The following is a 23,575-nucleotide window of genomic DNA, read 5'->3' as shown; positions in this document are numbered from 1 at the left end:
ATTTGATCCGGCTATACAACTCCTGGGTATCTTTCCAAAGGGGTTGAAATCAGAGAACTACGTTAACATATGCATACCCATGTTTATAGCAGCACAGTTTGTAATAGCCAAAATATGGAACCAACCTAGATCTCCGTCAACAGATGAATGGATTGCAAAATTATGGGAAATACACACAATGGAATTCTATTCAGCTATAAAGAAGAATAAAATAATAGCATTTGCAAGAAGATGGAAAGAACTGGAGAACATTATGTTAAGTGAGATTAGTCAAGCACAGAAAGAGAAGGGACATATGTTTTCTCTAATATGCCCAAGCTAGGGAGTAGTGGTAATACGAGAGGGACTCCAGATGATGGAGGGGAAATCTCAGCAAAGCTTGAATGGAAAGATAGGAGAAGAAGAAAGCTGAGGTTGTTCAATGGAGGAGCTACATACGAACATGTGTAATAGTATAAATGTAACATGGTTAACCTGGACACTCTTTATTGGGAGGGGGGAAGGGAAATGGGAGCGGGGGAAGGCACAAAGCACAATCTAAATGTACACCATTTTCAATATGTTCCATCTATAAATGAAATAAAATATTAAAAAAAGACTTCCTGCCTGCCTGCCTGCCTACCTGCACTGGGGATTGAACCCAGGGTCATTCTACCTCCCAGCTACACCCCCAGCCCTATTTTGTATGTATTTGGAAACGGTCACTAAGATGCGGAGGGCTTTGCTAAGTTACTGAGGCTGGCCCTGACCCTGTAATCTTCCCGTCTCAGTCTCTCAAGTGCTGGGATTACAAGTGTGAGCCACCACGCCCAGCTTCAAAGAAATCTTATGTGGAATAAATGGGCATCATTAAGAACTAAATTAACTTAGTGTTCATTGTGTGCAAGGCCCGGTAATCAGTCTGTACAACACTAGAGTTGGTTCTCTCCCCCCATTTTACAGGTCAGGGCAGTGTGGCCAGGAAATAAATCACGATACCAGAACTCCCATCAGGGAGTTGGGCTGCAGAGCAGGCCAGGACCTGCTCCTTGCTGCCCCACGGGCATTCCACTCCTCTCTACATCACGGTGCCCGTTCTCAGCGAATGCTGGCAGATGTTCATTCTTATATTAAGTGCTATGCCCCCAATCCGAACTGTGACTCTACATTAACTTCTTTTGGACTGGAAATACTTTTCAGATCACCTGGGCTTGCTCTGTGGTTTGAGCAAGTGTCTGCTTTAAAATGATTTCTGGGGCAAAGGACTGTCTCTCTAAGGTCCATCCGGGATGGGACCCTAACCTCCCCCGGCAGTCCAGGTGGTTGTTTTAGCAAGCAGTTTCTGTTTAGGGTTTCTCTTGCCTTTTATTTGGTCTGGCAAGCGTGAGCACACAGACCTGCACATGTAGCTGCCCCTCCCTCTTTCCCACAATCTGTTCTATATTGAGAGGCATTTATGACACATGCCTCAGTCCTTTCTCTTGATTTAAAACTCTAGAATAGCTGGTCGTGGTGACAAATACTTGTAATCCCAGCATTTGGGAGGCTGGGACAGGAGAATCGGACAGCCTCAGCTACTTAGAAAGGCCCTAACACAACTCAGTGAGACCCTGTTTCAAAGCAAAGAATAAAAAGTAGGGCTGGGGGTGTAGCTCAGAGGTAGAATGCCCCTGGGTTTCATCTCCAGTACCAAAAGAAAAACTCTAGAATATATTTTCCATTCTATTATAATAATACTATTCAGAGAAAAAAACCATACTATACTAGCTAACATTTACTGGGTTTGTCTTAGGCGCTCTGCTGGGTCGTCATGCTCACTCACAAGCTCACAAGTAGCGTTCTGATTGTACTGATGCAGAAACTGAGGCGCAGAGCCATCAAGGGATTCGCTGAAGAGGCTGAGCTACACAGTCTCCTTTCCCAGAGATCAAGGGCCAGCCCATCTGCGATGCTGTCCCCTCGACCACCACCCGAAAACTCAAGCGTACTAAAATTTAGGGCCGGGGCAGCATTTCAGAAAACAAAACAAGTGAAAACAAAACCAAACCTAAGCACACAATGCTGCTCTTGACTCTGAGTATCACTGTCCCGGACTCCGGCTCCTCCCTTGCTCTGGCCCCTCTGGCCAGCCTTCTTCGTCTTGCAGTTGTCTCCAGTTTTCTGATGACAGGTGTTCCCAAGGGATTACTTATTTATTTATCCCTTTTTAGTTTTTTTAATTGTTGTTGTTGTTTTGAAGCAGGGTCTGTCTAGGTTGCTGAGGCTGTCCTCAAACCTGCAATCCTTCTTTCTATCTTAGCTTCCGAGTGCTGGGCTTAGAGGTGTGTGCTAGCATGCCCGATCCCGAGAGATTTAAACTGTATTTGAAGACGGTCCTTATTCCGGGGCCCTTCAGCACTGGCACCCCTAGCTGTGGGACCAGTGCCCTCCTGTACGATGACACATCCTTGAGTCTGCCATCCCTGGCATTCGTCTCTCACAAACGGAGCTGGCTCGGCCTGTTTCCTGGGACACTGCTCTCCACGTGGCCCACTGTCTCTTGGGTGCTTGTGACGGTCCATGAGGACACGGGACGGAGTCCCCCACTTCCTTTGGTGTTTTCCTATTGCAGCCTGCTGGGATTCACTTACAATATGTCCTGGTCATTGCTTCAAGTAAAAGCATCGCATTAGTTATAGGAAAGGCTGATGGCTAAGCCAGCTATTTCTATTTCCAACCTAACAGTTTTCCCCATTTGTAATCATGTCAGCACAAGAGCAGCATGCAATGAAATCATTTAAATCTTTCGCTTGATATTCGTAAGTGAAAAACCAGAAGCTTGACAATGTTTAATGAAAAGTACAGCAAATATATACAATTTACCTAGAGACCAGATAAATGTGCTTTGAGTGCCTAAGAGAAGATGGATGGATGAAAATAGCTGAGTCTACCCGACTCCTTTGTACCTCCCACTGCTCAGTATTCAGACACACACACACACGCACACACACACACTCACACACACTCACACACACCTTTCACTATTTATATCATTCAAGAGTCTTACACAGCAACAGAGTGCCATTTACTTATTTTTGTCTTAATTTTAATTTTCCTTCTGTGTGTGTGTGCTACCGAAGATTTAACCCAGAGGCATTCTACCTCTGAGCTACACTCCCCACCTATTTTTTATATTTATTTTAAAATAGGGTTTTGATAGGTTGATGAGAGTCTCATTACTTGCTGAAGGCTGTCCTCAAACCTGTAATTCTCCTGTCTCAGTCTCTCGAGTACTAGGATGACAAGTGTGTACCACCCCACCCGGCTTAGAGTGTTATTTAAATATTTAGAGTATGGAAAGGCATTCGCTTGATCAGAGATGAATAAATTACTCTGAAGTCGTTGTTGATTTCAAAGTGACTCTGGAAGCCTAAAAGCACGTTGGGAAACTAGACTTTACCAGGACAAAGGCAAAGGGATGAGATTTGGCCTCAGGACTATGAGTCCTTAAGAGAAGGACTTCACTCAGGGCTCAGTGGTCCAGGCTTATTATTCTAGCCATTTGGGAGCCTGAAGTAGGGGGAATCACAAGTTCAAGGCCAGCCTAGGCAACTTGGCCAGACCCTGTCTCAAAATAAAAGGGATGAGGGTGTAGCTCAGTGGTAGAACACCCCTGGGTTCAATTTCCCAGTACTGAAAAAAAGGGGGGGTGGAATAAATTTTTCCTCAAGAAAGACAAAATTGGTTCATATCAGGATGGATGATGTGCTTGGTTGGCTTTATACTGTGAGACGCTGAAGATTTCTAATTTATGTTGCAAGTTATTTAAATAGTCACCAAGTCAAAATGACATGTGAAAAGTACTCAGTTTCTATGCGATCAGGATTCAAAGACAACAGTTGCGGGCGTGTGGGGTTGGGAAATACCCGGGAGGCCACTGACAGCATTCCGCCCTTGGCAGCAGCAGGGTCTGTAGGTGTGCCTTGTGCAATGTCCACACCCTCTGTGCTGAGGCGCGGTTTATCACAGTTCAAGAATTTGCCCAGAGGCACCACGCTGGTCCACAGGCACCCTGGACAACAGGCACATCCATAGATCTTTCTCTCTACCCCTTGCAACAGAAAGAGAACCAAGCTCTCACCTGTACATCATTTAAAGAAAAAAAAAAAAGGTTAGCTAATAAGAATTTCTCATGTGTTTTGTTTTTCTTTCCTTTATGGTGATCATGAGCCATAGAAGTTGAAAAACATTAGCAGTCACTTGACACCACCGCTTCCCTTAACTTCTTGTCCTTCTAACTTCATTCAGACGCTCTGGGCAAGAAAGACTTTTGCTGAGCTTTTAAATTTGCATAAAAGATTAAAAATGGGTTCTCAAGAGCCTGGCACGCCACACACTCAGAAACACAAAGCGTGTAGAAAGCTCAGCCTTTCTAACCACTGCCACCTGGCAGGATGGAGAAAGGACTTATTTTAAATGGTTCCCTAGGTTTGCTCGGTGGTTACAACATTTATCCTACTCTATTTGTTTATGTATTTGGTGGTACTAGGGATTGAACCCAGGGGCATTGAGCTACACCCCCAGCCAATTAATTAATTAATTTTTTGAAACAGGGTTTTGCTAAATTGTTGAGACTGGCCTTGAACCTGTGACCCTCCTCTCTCAGCCTTGCAAGTACTGGGATTGCAGGCGTATGCCACTGTGCCCGGCTTCCAGTCCATTTAAATTCATCCGATGATGCTCTCTGAAGCTCGCCATTCATGCCAATGGTTTCCTTCTGCGATGTATCATCAGAAAGATGATGCTTTTGTTTTGTTTTGTTTTCGCAGTACTGGAGATTGAATCCAGGGGCATTCTACCTCCGAGCTACAGCCCCAGCCCTATTTATTATTTTTTTTATTTTGAAACAGGGTCTTACTAAGTTGCAAAGGACTCACTAAGTATCTGATGTAGCAGTATTGGGAATGACCTAGAGATCTGAGAAAGCTCTAATTACTAAGATATTTCAAAAATTGGGTGAGGGGCAAATCTGTGAAAGACTTGGTCTTGGTTTTGGTCAGGAAGCAAACAGCTATTGAAACTTAGATTGACTTAGCTAAAAGTAATTAGCAAGTCCATAGGAGAGGGGAGCTAGGACTTCCTCTTTCTAAAGACAGATCTACATAATAATCTAGCTAGGATGGGGGAGGGGACTGACCTTTGTGAAAGACACCTTGTCGAGGGGAGGTACCTACAGGGTAAGGGGAGGTATCTTACAGGGACGTTTACTACTTCAGAATTACGTGAACAAGATGGAGGTCATGTGTATAAAAAGTCTGGTCCACGTGTTGTATCTTTGGTGAATTCGTTTGAGTCCCCCCTCCCCCTGTGCCATTTCTGAATGGCATGGGGCCATTCAGTAACTGTTTTCTGTATTTCTATCTTTTTAATAAACTTCTTTAAATCTTCAGCAAGAGTCCGGGCTAATGTGTATTTATCCTTAGCTCAGGACAAGAACCCGCGGTTTTTCTGGGTTTTTTTTTTGGGGGGGGGAGATTTGGGGGAATTATTTCCAGGGGTCTAACAAAGATCCCTGGAGACATTTTCCCAAACTGTAACATCCGAGGCTGGCCTTGAGCCTGCAATCCTCCTGTCTCAGCTTCCCAAGTACCGAGATTACAAGTCTGTGTGCCACCACGCCCGGCTAGAAAGATGTTTTAATGAAGTACCTTCCTTAGGGCCCCTAGGATTATAGAACAGGGGATATACATAAAGATCATCTGATTTTTTTCTCTTATATTGATGAACTGTTTTGAGATTTGAAGGGTTTCTATTTTTCGGGTAAGCTCTTAAGTCCTCGGGGGCCTTCTACGTTGTTTTTAAAAGATCAATTTTGGAGGGCATGGGGCCTTGCCAAGCTTAATGAGGCTGGGTGGGTGGAAGTCCCGGAGCTCACGCAGCTCCAGCCACGGAGACAAGTTTGGGCAGGCTGAAATCCACCCCTCAGTGATGGAGCCCTCCCAGCCTGGCAAGGTTTGCCACTGTTTGAAAGCTGCACTGAGCTATTTTGCATGGCTGCCATTTATCTTCTCAATGTGGGGAGCATGACAGGAAAAGTTGCATAAGAGCAAAAATAATCATTACAACCATAAAAAGGTAAATAGCAATGTCATTCATCAGAGAGCACAAGCAACCCAGCACAGGGCCTTTGTGCAGCAGGATGCCGGTCTGGCCCAGAGCCGTGTCCACTGATGCCCCGTTTGGACTGGGTTCAGGCCACAAATAGTTAATGCAACTGTGGGACTGAAACATCAGTTTTTGTTTTTTTAACATTTTTTCCCCACCATGCTGGAGCTTCTGAGCCTTTGGAACATGACTGCATGAAAAGCACACATCTTGCCCGGCGTGGTGGGCACGCTTGTACTCCAATTCAAGAGGCTGAGACAGGAGGATCGCAGTTCACAGACAGCCTCAGCTACTTAGTGAGGCCCTCTGCAACTCAGTGAGACCCGGTTTCAAAATAAAGAATAAAAAAAAAATAGGGCTGGGGGTGTAGCTTGGAAGTAGAATGCCCCTGGGTTCCATCCCTAGTACCCCAAACACACACACACACACACCTTTTGTGTAAGAGTACACCTGCCTTCTCTTCCCCTGTCATTCCCTGTTAGCCCCCCAGGGGCATCCAGGCACCAGCCAGGGCCAGCATGAAGGGCAAAGTGTACCCACTTTAGCTAGCTGCGGGAACAAGCTTGCCACTTTCAGTTTCCGAACATCTTGACAGTCATCTTTCAGGTGCTAGATATTGATAATTCATCTAACTCAGGATATACACAGCCTGTGGTTTTTTTTTTTTTTTCTTTTCGGGTCTAGTGATGGAACCCAGGGGCATTTGACCTCCGAGCTACACCCCCTGCCCAATTTTTTATTCTTTACTTTGAAACCGGGTCTCACTGAGTTGCAGAGGGCCTCACTAAGTAGCTGAGGCTGTCCGCCAACCGCGATCCTCCGGTTTCAGCCTCCCGAATGCTGGGATGACAAGCGTGCGCCACCACGCCCGGCTTACATCCTGTATTTTTAATGAAAGGAAAAGGTAGTTTAGCAGGCAACTTCATGGTAATAGATTAACCGTTTGGTAGATGTGGCAGACAGGAAGACTCTTCTAGCATCACGCCTTGGTTTTCAGCAGAGACCACTGGTGATGTTCAGTGGCCCGTGAGATATTTTTCAATATGACGTTATGAAAGTACTCATAGGAGGTTTTTTTAATTAAAAAAATTTTGGTGGTACTGGGGCATTGAATGCAGTAGTATTGTACTTCCAAGTTACACCCCAGCTTCCCCTTCCCTTTTTATGTGTTTAGAAACAGGGTCTTACTAGGTTGCTGAGAGTCTCAATATGTTATTGAGGCTGTCCTTGAACCTGAGATCCTCCTGTCTCAGCCTCCCAAGTACTGGGATTACAGGCATGTGCCACCACGCCTGGCTGGAGGGTGTGTGTGTGTGTGTGTGTGTGTGTGTGTGTGTGTGTGTGTGTGTTTCTGGGGATGGAACCCAAAGTTATTATCATCTCTGAGCTACATCCCCAGCCCTACTTTTTTTATCCTTTATTTTGAAACAGGGTCTCACTAAGTAGCTGAGGATGGACATGAACCTGTGATCCTCCTGTCTCAGCCTCCCAAGTACCGGGATTACAAGTGTGTGCCACCACTCCCGGCTTGAGGCTTTTTTTTCTGTGTGTGTGTGTGTGTGTGTTAATGAGAATGGAACCCAGGGGGTATTCTACCTCTGAGCTACACCTCCAGCCCTATTTTTTATTCTTTATTTTGAAACAGGGTCTCACTGAATTGCAAAGGGCTTCACTGAGTAACTGAGGCTGTCCTCGAATTGCAACCCCCCTGTCTCACCTCCCAAATACTGGGATTATAAGTGTTGGCCACCACGCCCGGCTACTGTAGGTTTGTTTTTTTAACTGCTCAAATTTTATTGTATTAATCTATTTATGTTTTAAGAGATGGAGTCTTGCTATGTAACCTAGATTGGTCCTGAACTCCTGGGATGCCAGTGATCCTCCTGCCTTAGCCTCCCAAATAATCGAGCAGACAGTCATGGCTGGCTAGTGTGCTCAGATTTTAAAAGAAGATTATAACAATGCATTTGGCTGGAAATAAATGTTTCTACTTGGAAATGTTTATTTTCTGCACTAACTTAATAAAAGAGCCCCTCGACTTGAGAGGAACTTGCACGTGGTTGTCTTCTAGCACGTGGTTGTCTTCTAGCCAAGAGGGTGCTTCCTGACTCTATGGAAGAGATCCCAGGGAAAAGTGCCATCACAGCTACGGGGCAGACACAAGAATAAGGCTGCAGGTTGTAACCATTCTCGCCTCTAGAGCTTCCCATGTGGCCAAAATGCACTTTGTCTTTTGGAAATTCACTTAAAACATTTTAATGTTGATGACTATGTGCTGTAAAGATGCTCCCTGATAACGCCCTAAATATTATCAGTTATGTGACTGACAAACTACCAAGGGTTTTTTCTTTTTTTTTTTCTTTTTCGTGTGTGTGTGTGTGTGTGTGTGTGTGTGTGTGTGTGTGTGTATGGGATTGAAACCAGAGGCAATCTACTCTAGTTTACATTTTATTTATTTATTTATTTATTTATTTATTTATTTATTTATTTATTTTGGTGGTACTGGGGGTAGAACCCAGAGGCTTTCTACCTCTGGGCTGTACTCCCAGACCTTTTTTATATTTTATTTGGAAACAGGGTCTCACTAAGTTGCTGAGAGCCTCACTAAGTAGCTGAGGCTGGCTTCGAACCCGTGGATCCTCCTGTCTCAGCTTCCCAAGCGCGGGGATTACAAGCCTGCGCCACCACTCAGGGCTATCTAGTTTACATTTTGAAACAAGGTCTCACTAAGTTGCTGAAGGCCTCACTAAATTGTTGAGACTGGCCTTGGACCTGTGATCCTCCTGTCTCAGCCTTCCAAGTTCTGAGATTGCAAGAGTGCACCGTCATGCCAGGCTCAGCAACTACCAAGTTTGTAGAGCCAAAATAAGCCCCCGAAAAAAGATCTCTGAAACTCGTGAGCTGGGCCGCGTGCAAACATTTAAGAACGCAGGTTCCTTTTGCAATTGCTCTCAAGAGCTGCTCACGGTAAAGTGGGGCATATTTTTCACATGCTAACCTTGTAGGAAGTTCCCTGAATCTTCTATGAAATACCTCACTCATTTTTCAAACAAATAAATGGACTATATGGTTTATTATAGTAAAAGTCATTTTTGTATGATGAAGGAAACATGGCAATATGATTAAAAACAACAAAAATGACTTTGGCATTTCTCAGTGACACTGGTCATCACAACAGATCAAAAGCGAGTACCGTCAGCATTACTGTCCCAGGCGGAGTGAATCGCCCCCGTCAACTGCGAAGCCTCGCTCCGCCAGGCGGCCTCCTGCCCACCGACTCCTTTGCCTTCTGCATACTCCTCGGACCCGCGCTGAGATGCAGGTGCATGGCCTGGATGCTGATTAAACCCAAGTGTTCCCGCATCCTGAGATACAGTACGCAGCAAATGGAGCCCAGGAACCTGCATTTGCCAAGTACCCGGGGATCACTGCCGTGGGGCTTAGGAAGGAGCAGCCACTGGAGGAAAGCAGGGTGGCCCTCTGTTAATCTGGCTCATTCTTACTTCCCTCCCCGGTAACTGCTCTAGAAAACCAGCCCGGTTTGTGCCCAAAGAAAAAGGATGTGAGTGTGCGCTGGCCAGATGGGGAGAGGCCGGCTGCTCAGCTCTCAGGTCACCCAGGCACCTGCACCTGCCGGTTCCCAGTATTTGACCTTCGTGCCTCCGCCGTGGGCGGGCGGGGGTGGCTGCACAGCCCCAGGTTATCGAGAAAAAGACAAGCAACCCATTCGGCAGCATTTCCTGTGTGCAGGCACAGTGTGCGAGACACGACTGGTGGGTGGGTTATTTGTTTAAAACCTGCTCGGTGCAGTGGTGCATGCATGTGATCCCAGTACTTGGGAGGCTGGAACGGAATTTCACAGGTTCGAAGTCAGCCTCGGCAATTTAGTGCGACCCTCAGCAACTTACGGAGAAAAAATAAAAAGGGCTGGGGATGGAGCTCAGAAGTAGACTGGCCCTGGGTTTAATCCTTGGTATCAAAACAAAATAAACAAGAAATGTAGGGCATAGGTTTACAGAGTATATTTTACAAGTGAATTTTTATAAAAAGTTTTCAGGGTTGGTGTGTGGGCACGTGCATGTACATACACACCTGTGTTTGTGCAGAAACAGCACAAACCCTGAATTTGCTGCACTGGCGGGGTACTCAGGAGTCTACTACTTTATGAGAACTGAACAACTGGCCTTGTCCAGTGTTCAAGAATAGAGGGGCATGGGAGGAAGGGGTGACTGATATATGGGCCTGGATACTCCCGACCTGCCTCGGCGGACCAAGTACCACTCCTTCCAGTGGATACGTGTGCTGAGGTCAGAGCTGGCCACTGAGTAAAGTTTTACTAACAATTTTCTCTACACATACAACCAACTAGCTCTCTAGCCATCAGGCCAAGTGGTAAGGTCATTGGTCCAAGGCCAACTTTGTCCTTTGCTGTAGGCAGAAGAAGGGAGGAAAAAAAGAACTTCTGGAAACCCACCACCAAATAAGAACAAGAGCCATTATCCCATTGGCCAAAGGCAGTGCTTTACAAAATTATTATTTTTTCAGTACTATGGAATCAATACAGGGGCGTTATACCTCTAGCTACACCCCAGCCCTATTTTTTATTCTTTATTTGGAAACAGGGTCTCACTAAGATGTGGAGGGCCCCACTAAGTAGCTGAGGCTGGCCCCGAACCTGCGATCCTCCTGTCTCAGCCTCCCAAGGACTGAGATTACAAGTGTGAGCCACAGGTCTGGCTTGGCCAAATTTTTAAAGTCATAAGCATAAAAAATCATAGCCTTATCTTTGTATGGCACCGGGGTAGTGAGAGAAGGTTGCCCATGGTAGGCAGTGGCTGGCCAGGAATCTGCTTCCTTGGGGTGGAGGGTAACACCAGCCCTGGCTTTGACTCAGTGGCTCTAGGCTCCCTCCAGAATGGATTTGGTCTCATGGAGTGAGTTAGGTCTCTCAGGAATGAATCAGTTCTCATGCGAGCAGGTTGCTATAAAGTGAGCCTGGCATTCCCCTCAATCTTCCTTGCAACGTGACCTCTCTTCTACACATGCCTTCTTCACCTCCGCTTTTCTGCCATGCATGGGGCGACACTCGGCATCCATCAAAAGCTGAGTAGCCGTGACTTAGACTTTCAGAGCTGTGTGCCAACTAAACCTTTTCTTTATAAACAGCCCAGCCTCGGGGCTGGGAATGTAGCGCAGTGGAAAAGCACTTGCCTAGTATGTGTGAGGCTCTGACTTGATCTTCAGTGCTGAAAAAGTGGGAATAGGACTGACTTGAGTCTGCAGCCCAGCATCAGATGTCCTGTTATAGCAACAGAAAGCACACTAATACAGACTACAGAGCTGAACATGAAAAGTATTTAAAAAAATCTTCTGCCTCTTATGATGTGAGACTACAGTGCACCAATAAAAAAATGAATGAATTAATTAAAAATCTTATGCCCAGTCCCCTGCTCAAAACCTATAAAACCATTATTTTGGGGAGCAGGACCAGGTATTTTCCTTTTTAAATTAGCTAAGTAGTTAATGAATTTGTGACACTGGGGATTGAACTCAGAGGCACTGATTTTAAATGCGAAATAAAAGAAGATGCTAATCAGAAGCAGTGTTATGGGGAGCTCAGGAGCTGGGATCTAGGCGGAGCTGGGATCTAGGCGGAGCTGCCTCCAGCAGTCCCAAACCCAGGGCTCAGAGGCAGACTTCCCAGCGGTTCTCTCCCACTGAGATGAAGGGGAAACAGACCTGCCCAATACCAGCTAAGGGAGGAATCCCAGGATCCAGGAGAGATGGTCACAGATCAGGTGTGGCTTGGATGCTGAGGTGACAAAAGGCTGCTTCAGAATCTAAACTAGATTGTCCCTTGAAAATGTAAATGAACAAATAAAGACATTTATTGGAGAGAAATAACTGTGGAAATAAAAGTATTTTTAGATTTAATATAGAAGGCAACTGCATTCCCAGATGGGTCTGTTTATCCTGTGTGTTATTTTTTTTACTTTTATTTACTTATTTTTATAGTACTAAGGATTGAACCCAGGGGTATTCTATCTCTGAGCTATACCCTTAGCCCTATTTAATTGTGTGTGTGTTGGGGGGGTGGTCTGGGGATGGAACCCAGGGGTATTCTACCTCCAAGCTACACCTCCTGCCCTATTTTTTATTCTTTATTTTGAAACCAGGTCTCACTGAGTTGCAAAGGGCCTCACTAAGTAGCTGAGGCTGTCTGCGAATGGCGATCCTCTGGTCTCAGCCTCCCTAATGCTGGAATTCTAAGCGTGCACCACCACGCCCAGCTTGTTTATTTTTTATTTTTATTTTTTTGGTGGTACTGGGGCTTCTGGAAGCCCTTCTACCTCTGGGCTACACTCCCAGACCTATTTTATACTTTTTATCTTGACTTGGTCAAGATAAAAACACACAGTAAACTGGGCTTCTTTGGTATATTCAGTCGAATTGCCCCCTTGTGCCACTCTCGGGCACAGGGCTGTGACTATCTCCTGTATTTCTATCTTTTTAATAAACTTCTTTAAATCTTCAGCAACTGTCCAAGCTATGCATATTTATTCTTAGCTTAGGACAAGAACCCATGGTTTTTTTCTGTTTTTGGTCATTTTGGGTTTTGTTATGGGTTGGGGGAAAGTGTGTCCGGGACCCTAGCAGGGGTCCCCGGGGACAGTTTCCCCACAACCATACTCTCCCAATCCGTAACAAAACTATTTATTGATTGTTTATTTGCTATGATTTGTCCCTTCACCCCCCCCCCCCCCCGCCAACATTATACAAGAGAATAAGGACTTTTATTAGCCTTCGGTGCCATGGCAGATGAAAACTCAATATAAATTTGTTGAATGAATGACGGGACAGGACAGAGAAATCTGTGCACGCCGTGACGGTCTTTTCTCTGACACTCCCAGACGAGACTAAGTCACACTACTTAAGAGTGAGGCCCATGTTGTTCCTTCTTGGCAAAGGAAATTCGCTAAAGCCACCAGGAGTACAGCATGAGTTACTAAAGATTTATCTTTTCAGCACTAAACAGAAAATCCAGTTTCAATGTTTTTTTTTTTTTAAGTCTTCTGAAGCCACCTCTTTGATTTATTCTTTGCCTATATACCAGAGGAGCAGTTTTGGAGAAGCAATATTGTAAGATGAAAAGAAGAGGCAGATTTCGCGTTGCCCTGGAGAAAGCCTCCAGTTTCCATTCGTCAGGTGCTTCCTTCCTCCGCTTAGACCCTCTGTAGCTAATTTGCTTTTCCCAAAGATCAGCCTGTCTTGGCGATCAGAGCTGTTCTTCGTTTCAAGCACAGCAGCAGGGGTGTGCGCCCCTCTCCATTTGTGCCGTGACTACAGAGCCAAGGTTGATTCCTACTCCTCTAAAAAGCCCCAGCTATTCTGTGGTTCTTTAATTTAATACTGACATTGAATTTTCCATCTTGTGAATTGATTTCTTTATTTCTTTTTATTTTTTACTGGTACGGGGGGGGGGGTAGAACCTAGAGCCTTCTACCTCCGGGCTACACTCCCAGACCTATTTTATACTTTATTTGGAAACAGGGTCTCACTAAGTTGCTGAGAGCCTCACTAAGTAGCTGAGGCTGGCTTCGAACCTGAGCGATCCTCCTATCTCAGCCTCCCAAGCGCGGGGATTACAAGCGTGCGCCACCACGCTTGTAATGAATTTAAAGGGCAGGTGATCATGCTTTTTAAATTAATGCCATGCAGTTAATTAAATTAATGCCATGTAATAATTTGGAAAGTTAGATAGCAAACTTCTGGGCAAGTTCTATGCATTTACCTTGGGCATTTTTGTGGAGATCCTTGAAACCTGGGGCTGTGTGAAGACACCGTGGGACCCACGTCTATGGAGGATGCGTTCTCTCTGGAACTGTGCAGTCACACAGGGTGAGAGCGCAGAATCCAGCCCTAACACAGGCTTTCAGAAAACTCTCAGGCTGCACACGACAACTGCACGGGCATCCCACCGACAGGATTCAGCTGTCCTCAGGACGTGGCACCCAGCCCTTCCCATTGCACTCCTCCGACTTTCCTTTCAGTGTAGCTGCACAGAAACGATCCTGGAATGGCTGACACCTCCAAGAGTGACACACACCAGAAGCCAGATCACTGCTGGCAAGGCGCACGGGCTGGCGTCTCCACCGACAGCTCCAGGCACACCCCTTGGGTGGCCCTGGGTGTCGACTGTGGGGCTGCGGAGGAGAGTGAAGTCTCTTGAGTTTTGCAATTACCTACATATGCCAGTGTGCTTAGCAACGCTGCTGCTATTCCAGAGGGACCAATTTAGCATAATCTACTTATGTGGGAGTTAACTCATGTACTGAGTTTAAAATACACAAAAGTTCTGTCAAGCCATCAGATCAGATGGCTCAGGAACTGGAATGAGGTCTGGTCCTTCACCTCTGGGTCACTGGCTGACAGCAAGCTCTTTTCTCCAAGATCCTCACTTTATTACCACCCAAAAGTCCTGTATTGTGATCCTGTTAGCCAGTTTCTTGGTTTGAAAAGTCCACTTGTGACTAGCCATCAATAGAACTCCTACCGAGGTATGTATGTATGTATGTATGTATGTATGTATGTATGTATTTTGTGGTACTGGGAATTGAAACACCCAGGGGCATCATACCTCTGAGTTACATTCCAGCCCTATTTATTTTTATTTTGAAACAGGGTCTCCCTAGGTTGATGAAAGTCTTATCACTTGCTGAAGCTGTCCTTGAACCTGTGATCTTTCTCCTGTCTCAGCCTCCCAAGTACTGGGATTACAGGCCACCATTTCCAGCTAAAGAAATTATTTCTTGAATTATTTTTACCATACTGGGGATCCAACCCAGGGCCTCAAGCATGCTAGGCAAACACTTTACCACCGAGCTATATCTGTAATCTAAGATCATTTGAGTTAAAGGTGCTAGTAAAAGATGAAACAGACCTAACTTTAAACTTAGACACGTGACTTCCTTTCAAATAGTTATTGAGTGTATTTTTAATATCACACACATGTGTCAAGGATCTTAAAGATGCCATATACGTTGGTCTTAATTACTTACAATAAACTATTTAGATATCTAGACTTTTCTTTATCAGTAATGTTACTATAGGATGCCTTTGATTTCTGAATCAGATATAATCGTGTCTGCTCTTAAAGTTTGTAGGGCCCAGGGCAAGAGGTCCACCTCCCATGTGTTTAGATACTTATAAGCTCTAAATCAAGCTAACAAACCATTAAATACAATATAGCCTAGCTCTTTTACATAGCCACTTAAAGTCTTTTCTTGACGGTGGTATGTTTTTCCTGACTTTAAAAAAACTTTGACATAACTCTTTTGCAGATCTGAGCAGAGTGTTTTTTTTTTTTTTTATGAGGTTTCAACACCAGCTGGTGATCAGAATCAGAGGGTCTTGGGATCCTCCCAAGGGGATCAGTGCTTATCAGGGAGATGGTGCAGGTGACCCTTTGTGTCATATACACCTCCAGAGACTATTTTGCATCTTACACAAACATTAAGACTGAGTACATCACTGGTGGGTGTAGTAGTTCAATTACTTCGGAAACATCAGTCTCTTTAGCCAAACTCACCTATGACGGAATTGAGATGAGCACGGCTTCCTACTGAATCGCTGTGCAGGCCTTGACCGACCCCCCCCCAAAAAAAAAGGACCTGTGGGCAGACACACACACACACACACAGGGGCCACTAGTAACATTGGTGTTAAAGAAACGACAATGAAAAAGCATTATTACCCTTTGGTGAAATGCCTTTATAATACAACACAAAATGTTCATTGAGAGCCAGGCGTGGTGGTACACACCTGTGATCCTAGTACTTGGGAGGCTGAGACATGAGAACAAAATTTGAGGTCAGCCTTTTTTTTTGCGGGTCTAGGGATGGAGCCCAGGGGCATTTGACCTCTGAGCTACATCCCCGCCCTATTTTTTATTCTTTATTTTGAAACAGGGTCTCACTGAGTTGCAAAGGGCCTCACTAAGTAGCTGCGGCTGTAAGGGAACCACGATCCTCCTGTCTCAGCCTTCCAAATGCTGGGATTACAAGCATGCGCCACCATGCCCGGCTTATTTTTTATTTTGAAACAGTCTGGCTAAGTTGCTGAAGGTCATGCTTAATTACTGAGGCTGGTCTTAAACCTGCAATTCTCTCGTCTCAGCCTCTCAAGTACTGGGATCATAGGCGTGCACCACCAAGCTCAGCTCAAATAAGTACTTTTAAAATACAAGCCTTCTCCTGAGATTCTAAAACAAGCCCTTCTTTTGCCCCGGGCTGAGGCAAGCCGGAGAGGAACTGGGACTCGAGTGGGTGTGTAGAGAAAGAAGGGCTCCACACGCCCCGCGATTCAGAGAGCCAGGAAGGGAGTTGTTTGTAATTCCGGGGTTAAGGGCAATCTAGTGCCCTAGGGTTTATTCCCAGGGCCTAAGGAGTGCCTGACATCTACGGAAAGCACGAGGATCTATGTCTTCCGTGTATCTTTTACTACTAGAATGTGGGTCTGGGATCCACTGGATGGCTGTTGCTTTAATTAAATGTTTGAAACAAACATTTAATTACCTATCAAGACACCCATAAGCCCCCAGAGGACGGGAGCTGACTCGCTAACTCAGCCATTGTCGGCGAGCCAGGGTCAGTGGCTTTACATAAAGTACCAGCAACCCAGACAGAAGCTTTTCTGTGGGGCTCCTTTCAAAGCACCTTGAAGATGCTCAGAGACATTTCCTGAGGATAGGGATGGGCTTGAGGTGGAGTATTTAAGAGAAAGAACAAGTAGGTAGAGGCGAGGAGCCCCAGACTGCAGGAATCCAGAAGTCAGGCTGCTTCCCTGGTCTAGGGAAGGGAGAGTGGGGTAAATTTGGAATTTGGAAGGCAGTCTGAAAAGAAACAATTGCTGGGTCTGACAGAAGATTAAGTATAAAGGCGATACTATGTGTTGGGCATGGGGCCGTGGTCTGATTTCCATAATCACATTTAATTCTTTCAATAACCTTACAAAAAGACAGATCTGTGCCTATTTTACAAGAGAGAAGACAAGTGTTCTGCATTCAAACCTACCCACCCACCAAACAACTGCTAGGGAAAAACCAGAACCTGCACCCACGTGGAGAACTAATGAATCAATTACTCTGGCCTGGACTGGGGGTGTACCACATGGAGAACTGATGAATCAATTACTCTGGCCTGGACTGGGGGTGTAGCTCAGTGGTACAGCACATGCTTGGTGTGTTTAGGCTCTGAGTTTGATCTCCAACGCCCCAACAAGAAAAAATTGTTTTGTTCTTGTTCCTGTAATAGGAAGCATTGGGAAAGACTTGGAAAGGTAGATGAACAATTCCATCTTTTCTAATTATGTTGATGAAAAAGTAATTCAGTTTTTGATGCACACAAGTATCAGGTTGGAAGAAGGGCAGGTTTAATTAGATCTATTAACATCTATTCATGGTTCAGTATTGTCCAATAGAAGTAGAAAACAAGACCCATGTAATTTTCTATTTTGTAGTAACCATATTAGAAAAAGTAAAAAGAAACAAGTAAAATTAATTTTAATGATATACTTTATTTAACTTAATGTTATCGTTCCAACATGAAATTGATAGAAAAATTAAGAAATTTTACAAAATTTTCTTTTTGGTAATACTGTCATTAAAATGCAGCGTAGCCAGGCGTGGTGGCGCACGCTTGTAATCCCAGCATTCGGGAGGCTGAGACCAGAGGATTGCAGTTCGCGGACAGCCTCAGCTACTTAGTGAGGCCCTCTGCAACTCAGTGAGACCCGATTTCAAAATAAGAATAAAAAAAATAGGGCAGGGGGTGTAGCTCAGAGGTCAAATGCCCCTGGATTCCACCTCCAGACCCACAAAAAAAATAAAAATAAAAAATAAAATAAAATGCAGTGTATAAGCCAGGCAGGTGGCACACACCTATAATTCCAGTACTACAGACAGGAGGATCCCAGGTTGGAATCCTGCCCCAGCAACTCAGCAAGACCCTGTTTCAAAACAAAAAATATTTTTTGTTTTGAAAAGGAGGTAGAATGCCCTGGATTCAACTCCTGGTAATAAAAAAAAATAAAAAAATAAAATGTAAATTCGAATGCAGTGTGCGCTTGGACTGGCCACATTTAAAGCATCCATTAGCGGCATGCAGCTGCTGGCTACTATTAGAGGAACTGCAGGTCTGGAGAGTAATGGAATTAGATGCACATCGTAGGGTGTGGAGAATAGGGGACAAAGTGTGGACCCTGAGAAACACTGTGGGAAGACAGGCTGAGAACGGCTCAAAAGGGACACAGCAGTAGAGGTCTTTACCTAAAGTGTGCGGCAACAAGAGGAGCAAAGTGGCCAATCATTGAGAGACGGACTGACTGAATAAAGCACTTAACCCTTTATCCTCTATCACTGCCTACTGGCCAGGTGAGACGGGGCTTCACAAAGGGCCAAACCCCATGGGACGTTAGCTAGTGCCATCCAGTTACAACGAGAAACTGCAAGAAAACCAGCTGCCTAAAGCAAGACGCATGGTGTGACTAGAGGCTGAGCACCCCTAACCTGAAAGTTCACAATCCAAAATGGTCCCAAATCCAAAACCTTTTGGGTACCAACATGACGCTACACATGGCAAACTCCATGTCCAAAATTATTAAAGATACTGTATAAGCCGGGCGTGGTGGCGCACACTTGTAATCCCCGCGCTTGGGAGGCGGAGACAGGAGGATCGCGCAGGTTCGAAGCCAGCCGCGCTGGCTTAAGAGACCCTGTTTCCAAATAAAAAATATAAAATAGGTCTGGGAGTGTAGCCCGGAGGTGGAAGGCCCCTGGGATCCATCCCCGGTACCACCACCCCCCAAAAAAAATTGTATAGAACTTGCAAGGTGTGGTGGTGCGCACTTGTAATCCCAGCACTTAGGGGTCTGAGCCAGGACAATCTCAGGTTTGAGGCCTGAACAACTTAGTGAGCCCTCAGGAACCTTGCAAGACCCTGTTTCAGAATAAAGAACAAAAATAAAAAAGGGCTGAAGGTGTAGTTCAGAGGCAGAATGCTCCTGGGCTCAGCCCCCCATACCAAACAACAAACAAACAAACAAACAAATAGACTGTGTAAGGCTGCCTTCAGGCTACATGTGTAAAGTGTATGTAAACCTAAATAAATTTTGTGTTTAGAAATGGTCTCAGCCCAGCGTGGTGGCGCACGCTTGTAATCCCCGCGCTTGGGAGGCTGAGACAGGAGGATCGCGCAGGTTCGAAGCCAGCCTCAGCTACTTAGTGAGGCTCTCAGCAACTTAGTGAGACCCTGTTTCCAAATAAAATATAAAATAGGTCTGGGAGTATAGCCCGGAGGCAGAAAAGTCCCTGGGTTCCACACCCAGTTCCAAAAAAAAAATTAAAAATTAAAAATTAAAAAAAGCAAACTGAAAGAAAGGCTAACAGACCAAACCAGTGAATTTGTGTACAGGTAGGAATTGGCTTTTTGACTTTCATACACATTTTACCTTCTCCTGTGAAGGGCCCAAGTGATTTTCTGTTGTTGATTTTGACATTAGCAGGTTAGAGAGAATGGAAAAGGTACATTTAAAAGAAAACTATTGCTGGGCGTGGCGGCGCACGCTTGTAATCCCCGTGCTTGGGAGGCGGAGACAGGAGGATTGTGCAGGTTTGAAGCCAGCCGCGCTGGCTTAAGAGACCCTGTTTCCACATAAAAAAAGTATTAAAAAAATAGGTCTGGGAGTGTAGCCCGGAGGTAGAAGGGCTTCCAGGAACCCCAGAACCACCAAAAAAAAAAAAAAAAAGAAAAGAAAAGAAAACTATTTATATGACAATATTCTTGAAAAATGTAGTCATCATTTTCATCTGACTTTGCAGTACCTGTGAGGAGAGCTGATATGGTCACTGTATTTTAAAAAGCTCAGCATAGAGCAGATGCACTGGCGCAAACCTGAGACGCCAGCAACTTGGGAGGCTGAGGCAGGAGGACTGCAAGTTTGAGGCTAGCCTGGACAATTTAGCAAAGCACTGTCTTAAAAATGAAACAGTCAGGCATGGTGGTACATGCAGGTGGCTGAGATAGTGAACGGCCTCAGCAACTTAGCAACCTAGCAAGACTGTTCAAAACAAAACAAAACAAAGCCTAGAGCTATAGCTTGGAGGTAGAATGCCCCTGATACCCCTGAGTTCAAGCCTCAGTACCACCAAAAGAAAAAAAAAAATCTGGATGGGGATAGGGGTGGTATCACTGAATATGGGTTCAATGCATAGTACCAAAAAAGAAAATTAAAATAGCCTTTTAAATTATTGAATGAAAAATCTATTTTAAAAAAATCATTTCATTTTGATTCTGAAAATTAAATTAGGGGATTGAGAGAATATTTCATCTTTCTTCTTGTCAATCTTCATATACTTTCATAAATATCAGGTTAGATAAGGTAAATTTATTTATTTATTTATTTATTTATTTATTTATTTTTGTGGTCCTGGGGATGGAACCCAGAGGTTTTCTACCTCCAGGCTATACTCCCAGACCTATTTTCTATTTTATTTGGAAACAGGGTCTCACTGAGTTGCTGAGAGCCTCACTAAGTAGCTGAGGCTGTCTGTGAACCGCGATCCTCTGGTCTCAGCCTCCCTAATGCTGGGATTTCAAGCGTGCGCCACCACGCCCAGCTTTTGATATTCTTAAAAAATTCATTATGCTAAGCGAGATTAGTCAGTCACAAAAAGTTAGAAATCGGATGCTTTCCCTAATATGTAAAAGCTAAGGTTCACCTTAGCTCAGGGGTCATAGGAGGAACTCCAGGTTAAAAAAGAGATCCTATAGAGGAGCAAATAAGGCAACCTGACTGTGGGGATGGGAGGGGGAAAGAGGAAACTTTTAAAGCACACGATGTACTTATTCATAACACAGTCAACCACTAAGCCAAGCATGGGATGGAGGGATGGGGAGGGAGTGAGGTGGGGACTGGGTGGGGCTGGCTGGGTGATGTGTGCATTTATGTCTACACAAATTTTTTACCCCATTATGATGCATAAATACAATGCACCAATAACAAATTTTAAAAAAGTGCAATCGATGCCCTCTGGAAAGCCAGGCAGTGTGTCTCCACCTAGGAGCAGAAGCGGAGCAGAGAAACACCCTTCCCCCTGATATTAGCCTGCATGCCCTCCCCACTCCGCCAGCAGAGCCGCTGAGGATCCATCACCTTACAGGATTTGGGCACAGCCCCGCACCTGGGGCAGAGCCAGGATGGGTGTGGGGGTCCCAGAGTGCAAAGGAGATGTTCTCCTTGGGCCTGCATTAGCCATGGGCGGGTGAGCACGGTGGGGAGTCCCCACAGACGTGAAGGCGTCCTGCCTCCTCGTGAAGCGCCGCCCCTCTTCATCCAGCTCATCCGTTCACGCACTTGTGTCTGTCTTGAGCTGGCCCTGTTTTTTTGTTTCTTTAAACAAGACTATCTTGGCCTTCTGCTGTTCTAAATAAAATGCTATTAAGAGACTGATAAGAGTGTCTCGTTTCTTTTTCCAGTTCACAAGGCAATAGGCCAAGTGATCTCTAAAATTATTGGGATTTATAAGAAAGTATGTTTTAGAAGAAGGAATGGCAGAAGAAATACAGGGGGAGAAGCCATCATCCTGTGTGTGTGTGTGTGTGTGTGTGTGTGCGCGCGCATGCATGTGTGTGCGTGCATGCATGTGTGTGCGTGCATGTGTGTGCATGTGTGTGCGTGTGTGCATGTGTGTGCGTGCATGTGCATGCATGTGTGTGCGTGTGTGCGTGTGTGTGATGCTGGGAATCAAATCCCGAGGCATCTTATCACTGAGCTACACCTCAACCACGCATGTATGAATGCATGTATGTATTTATTGTGGTACTGAGATTTAACCCAGGAGCATTTCTACCTCCAAAATACACCCAGCCCTTTTTATGTTTTATTTTGAAACAGAGTCTTGCTACATGGCTGAGGCTGTCCTCAAACCTGCGATCCTCCTGCCACAGCCTCCTACATATTGGGATTACGTGCATGCTCCACCACACCTGGCTCCTTTTTAAATTTTACTTTGAAACAGAGTCTTGCTAAGTTACTACACACTGGCCTCAAACCTGCAATTCTCCTGTCTCAGCCTCCCAAGTACTGGGATCACAGGTGTGTGGCACCATGCCACACTATCATAAAGACCTTTATAAAGCAAAATGTCACAGAATTCCACTGTCGGCTACGCTGTGGGCTGACTGTGGCTTATAGCCTCTGTACAGCCACACCCTAGAGCAGCCTCTGGGGCCCATGTCCTGCCCAGCCTTGGCCAGGCCACGCTGCACTGCTAGGAGAAGGAAAAACAGATCATCAAATGCATGCACTTGCGAGTCTGACCTTCCTGTTTTCAGATTACCTGGATTCCGGGTATTTGGTGAGGGTGGCCAGGCTGCTGGTGTACATGTGGCCGCCCACATCGATGTGGACGGGCGCGTTGGATTTTGTGAGCTGAGCCGGAGTAGGAATGCCTTGGTTGTTCAGTGGAGATGCAGGGGATCTAGTGATCAGAGGTCTTGACATATTGGGCCGACTGTCCTACAGAGAGATAAACCAAGTTTAGACATTTCTTCTCTTATCAATGGAAAAGAAATACACAGATCATAAAAATAAGCCAGTGGTATTCACTTGGTAAGAAACTCTGTACAATCAGCAAGCTCGGTAATAAAGCTTATCAGAAAAACAAATTCTGTCACAAAAGAGAATTTCGTGTATGTAGAGTCCAGGAGCTGAACTCTTGTTCATTTCAAATAATTCTCAAGATGTTGAGGGCTTACTGTACTAATGTATCCTCACATTTAACAATTGGTAAATGGTATGTGGAAAAAAATTCTATTCATCCCAAAGGACAAGATAACCAATGCCTAAAACAATACATCGAAATAAAACGTGTGTGATGTATCCTTCTCTTTGAGAGCTACTTCATAGTTATGTACTTGGAATAAAGACAGACCTTCTGCACTTGTGTTCTACAAGATGTTTTCTTAAATTTATATTTTTCAAATCAGGAAAAAGGGGGCACAACAGGTGTAACCACTGGCTCGTATGCATTGCAACCTTGCAAAGAGGCCCCACAAGTTTACCAGGAGGCATATTTTAAAAAAAAAAGATAAAGAAAAATCAACTGACACTCTACCTTCTTGTTTCCCGTTTCTCTTCCCGCAAGACTCTGGGCCTGGGAACTCTTAGAAAAGAGCACACCCTCACGTGGTAAATTTCTGCTTGTGAGACAGCAACAAGCTGCCGTAAGCCTGACTTCTCGAGGAAGCCGAGTTCCCAACTTGGAGATGCCACGGATGTTGCTATGGCAACATGTAGTCACACAAGCAAAGGTGCGACGTGAGCGAACGGGCCAGAAAGGGGGAGCGCGTGGAGGCAGCAGGGATGTGTGCAAGAAACTGTACTTGTGAGAAAA

General features: G+C 45.1%; 1 protein-coding gene across 1 annotated transcript in view; it reads right to left on the bottom strand.

Annotated features, from left to right (window-relative positions):
- Positions 1-22,683, bottom strand: part of KCTD1 (potassium channel tetramerization domain containing 1) — a gene marked incomplete at its 5' end in the record, with an annotated part of 60,573 nt that extends 37,890 nt beyond the window's left edge. Inside the window, one exon of the mRNA XM_080714384.1 lies at positions 22,520-22,683. Within this exon, the coding sequence (XP_080570510.1) occupies positions 22,520-22,683 (164 nt within the window). The remainder of the gene's footprint in view (positions 1-22,519) is intronic.
- Between the last annotated feature and the right edge of the window lie 892 nt (positions 22,684-23,575).

The sequence above is a fragment of the Muscardinus avellanarius genome, assembly GCF_963383645.1.
Source record: "Muscardinus avellanarius genome assembly, chromosome: 17".
Lineage (NCBI taxonomy): Eukaryota > Metazoa > Chordata > Mammalia > Rodentia > Gliridae > Muscardinus > Muscardinus avellanarius.
The sequence above is the reverse complement of the archived record's forward strand: the minus strand, read 5'-3'. Positions and strand labels throughout refer to the sequence as shown.